The 3,579-nt window shown below is 41.2% G+C and overlaps 1 protein-coding gene across 1 annotated transcript in view; it reads right to left on the minus strand.

Moving 5' to 3' along the window:
* The window catches only part of LOC101981391 (glutathione S-transferase alpha-3-like), a 19,551-nt gene that overhangs the window by 2,535 nt on the left and 13,437 nt on the right, over window positions 1-3,579 (minus strand). Inside the window, exons 4-5 of the mRNA XM_026785601.1 lie at window positions 3,027-3,078; window positions 2,231-2,372 (exon numbers count right to left, since the gene is read on the minus strand). Of these exons, the coding sequence (XP_026641402.1) occupies window positions 2,231-2,372; window positions 3,027-3,078 (194 nt within the window). The remainder of the gene's footprint in view (window positions 1-2,230; window positions 2,373-3,026; window positions 3,079-3,579) is intronic.

A 3,579-nucleotide genomic window follows, 5' to 3' on the forward strand; every position in this document is an offset into this window, starting at 1 on the left:
ATTTGAGGGTGTCCCCTGATTGTACTCTGCAGTCTCTTAGTGGGAAGTGGTGTCACCTGTGTGAATACACCCTTCACACCTGAGTCGCCTGCATCGGTGACTACATTCCTTCTTGTTCTGCTCTCCCAGTGTCCTTATATCTACGGCATCAAAAGGGAGCTTGATCCTTTTCTCCTCTGCAACACTAGCTCAGGTTCTTTATCCTAGGCATCCTCCTTCTGCAGTGCTGAAGCAGCAAAGAGTTCACTGCATGTGTGTCTCCAATTAATTTGAGAATGCTAGGGGAAAAAATAACATCGTGGAAAGAAGAGTGTGTGGGTGCGGGAGGGGAGCAATGAACTCATACAACAAAACCAGCACCACAGGATGCTAAATTCAGCATCATGTAGACGATACCCATGTATTCATGTTTTCTTTAATATAACTAACTAGCCTTTCTTCTTTCCTTCCTTCCTTCCTTCCTTCCTTCCTTTCTCTTTTCCTATTTTGAAGACAGGGTTTGCTGTAGCCCAGGCTGGCCTCAAACTCACTGTGTACTTAACCTAGTCTTGAACTGATCCTCCATCTTCTACATCTTGAGCTTGGCTTACAGGCTTGCATCACCATGCCTATCTCTATGTTTGTATATGAATGAAAGTCTTTATAAAATTATTTGAGTAATGTGCAATATGTCTTAAAATAATCCTTCAATGTTTTAGTCATGAATAAATAAAGAATAAAAAGTCCACCATAGCACTACCAATTAAAGATAATGTTATCAAATACATATCATATAATGTATACATAAAGAAATCTGAATGACTTCTTAGTAAAAGAACCAAATGATACTATAATTTACGTGTCTTATTGATCTTCAAGGGGCTTGTTTTCACTGTATAGGGAACAAGCTGTAATGAATAGAGAGCATCTCTTCAAGGGATAAATCCTAATCTGTCAGATCCCAAGGGCCAAGAGGGAGAATCTGAGGAAATGGGCATCTATTATCTGTGCCCTGGATCTGATACACATCAATGAATTCAGATTTGTTGAATGAAAGAAGGAAGAATAATCTATTGCTAAGTAAGTTTTTACAGAACAAATGAGAACAATATGAGCTATTTGCTGAAATACCTCAGCGTTGCTAAAACCTGCAGAATAAAGGAGAAATGAAGGAGAAATGCTGTGGGCAGTGAGGTAGAGGTGAATGGTCTTCTGAAGCCAAATGCTTCTTCCTCTGTCTGCAAGGCTCCTGCCACACTGACACGCTTAGACATTTCTGCTTGTTTGGTTTGGCCTGACATAGTGTGTTTCTGAAACATGGTCTCTTCATCTGTAACTGGAACTCCAAATAGGATGGCACACATACAAGAAACACACGTACGCATGGATATGAAAAATAGAACTTAATTCCCTTATCCTTATGCAATTTTCTCTTTTAAAAATCTGATATGCATTACTAATACTGGAAATCAGTTTTACTTCACATCTCCTCATTGTCTCTTCCCTTCTGTGGCTCTGTCAAGATGGTGTAGCTTCTCTGCATCCATCCTGAAGCAGTACAATACTCTCCTAATGGGAACCTGTTTCAGGTCTCCCTATACTTGGGGGAGAAGAATAGTTTCTGATGTGTTACTCTCATTTTGATGCCCCTGAGTCAAAAGATTGCAGAGTTCTGTTCAATCAGGTCCAGCCTCTAGCGTGGCACAGATGCTTACATAGTCCAAGTTCTAAACTTGACTGTGGAAAATGTCAGAAAAATTCTATGGCGAGTCACAGCAAAATAGAATTTTGTGGGAACATGAAGGCTGCTATTTGCTCTAACTATGTCAATAGCTCTTTATGCTCCACCTTTACACAATGCCTGGAGTGCTTGGATGCTGCATTAACAACAATGAAGTGCATTGTGGGAGTGAAGACCAACAACCCAAGACACCCAGACCCTTTTCCTCTTGCCTCCTTTGGGACTGCCGATCTGTTTCTCCCCAAAATCAAGATGGTAAGAACTCTAGCCCACAGAATGATGCTGAGAGTAAATAGGACAGTTGAGGGGGGAATAGATCCTCCAGGTTAAGAGTTCATGAATGGCATTAGTTCCTAACAAGGAAGGCATCGGAGAGCTCGCACCCCCACCTGCCGTTGAACACGCAGACAGAAAGCAGGCATTTTTTGCTGCACCTCTGTTAGCTGAAGATGTCCCCTGAGGATGAATAGACCCTCTGAATGCTCTAAAAGTCAAGCAACTTGCACTCACCTTCTCATAGGCAGGGAAGTAACGGTTCCTTGCCTTGTCCTTAATCTTGGCAAGGTTTCCCTCTTTCTCCTCTTTGGGAAGGTAAGGTTGATGGAGAACCAGTTCATCCAGATCCATCAGACCTTCAGTATACATATCAATGCTGAAAAACAGACATGTGTTCTGCCACATCCCTCTTGCCTCAGATCTTATATTTGAAAAACAAAAAAGGCATTGGTAAAATAGCTCTCCTCTAATGGGGATATGGAGCCCATAATAATAGATTTTTATTGCTGATTATCAAGTGTTGTAGAACATTTTTTGGAGACAGGATCCCTTTATGCAGCTTGACTGGCCTGTAGACTATGTAGACAGACTGGCCTCAAACACACAGAATTCTCCTGCCTTTGTCACTGAGTGCTGAGATAAAGGCAAACACCACCACCTCCAGTAACATTCCATTCTGAATGACCCGAAGGACTAGTAAGCAATGTTCTTCTTGTCATCACTTCTTCTGTTAAAATTTGACTTATTTTCTACGTTTTGAACATTGCACTTCTTGAACAAAAATAACACATCTATGAACAATCACTCCAAAGGATGTGTTTTTATTGCTCTTGTGTTTATCTGGTAATGAAACTTCTGGATTATTGGTAACTTGATGCTTCACTTTTTGAGAAAATCCCACCGTTCCACAGAAGATTTGGTGTAAATGGTGTAAATGCTAACACAGCAGAGAGGAGAACTCTCCATCAGTCTTGACAGCTCTGAACAGCCTTCCCAGAAAAAGCTTCATGTAACCCTGGTGTCCCTGTACCTGACTCTATGAGCCACAATCAGCCTGACGGTATATAGATTCACATGGTAACCTAGGGCCATGATTGTAATTATCACGACTGGAATATCAGCCCTTTGGAACCTTCTCTTTACTGCTAGTCAAAGATGTAGCATGAATAATAAAAACCCAGAGACAGAAAAGTAAAGCAGTCAAATCACTAGGAAGTCTTACCTCTACCAAGGCTAGGCTACTGAAAACTAAGCAGCCTAAGCCTCTCTCTACTCACAGTTTTTTATTACCTCTCGTACTAGGATTAAAGGTGTAGTCCACCACTATCTAGATTTGTTTCTGCATTGATCCTGTGTAATCCAGGGTGGCCTTAAACTCACAGAGATTCATCTGCCTCTGTCTCCCAAATCCTGTGACTAAAGGTGTGCATCACCATTACCTGACCTCTGGTAGCTTTAGCTTTGCCTCTGGTCTTCAGGCAAGATTTATTTATTAACACACAAATACTACTCCACTAAACACAGAGTTTTTCTTTGTCTAAGCTATTGGCTAGAATGTTGCTTCTGAAGACTAAACAAAGGGA

Source organism: Microtus ochrogaster, linkage group LG2, assembly GCF_000317375.1.
Source record: "Microtus ochrogaster isolate Prairie Vole_2 linkage group LG2, MicOch1.0, whole genome shotgun sequence".
NCBI classification, from domain to species: Eukaryota; Metazoa; Chordata; class Mammalia; order Rodentia; family Cricetidae; genus Microtus; species Microtus ochrogaster.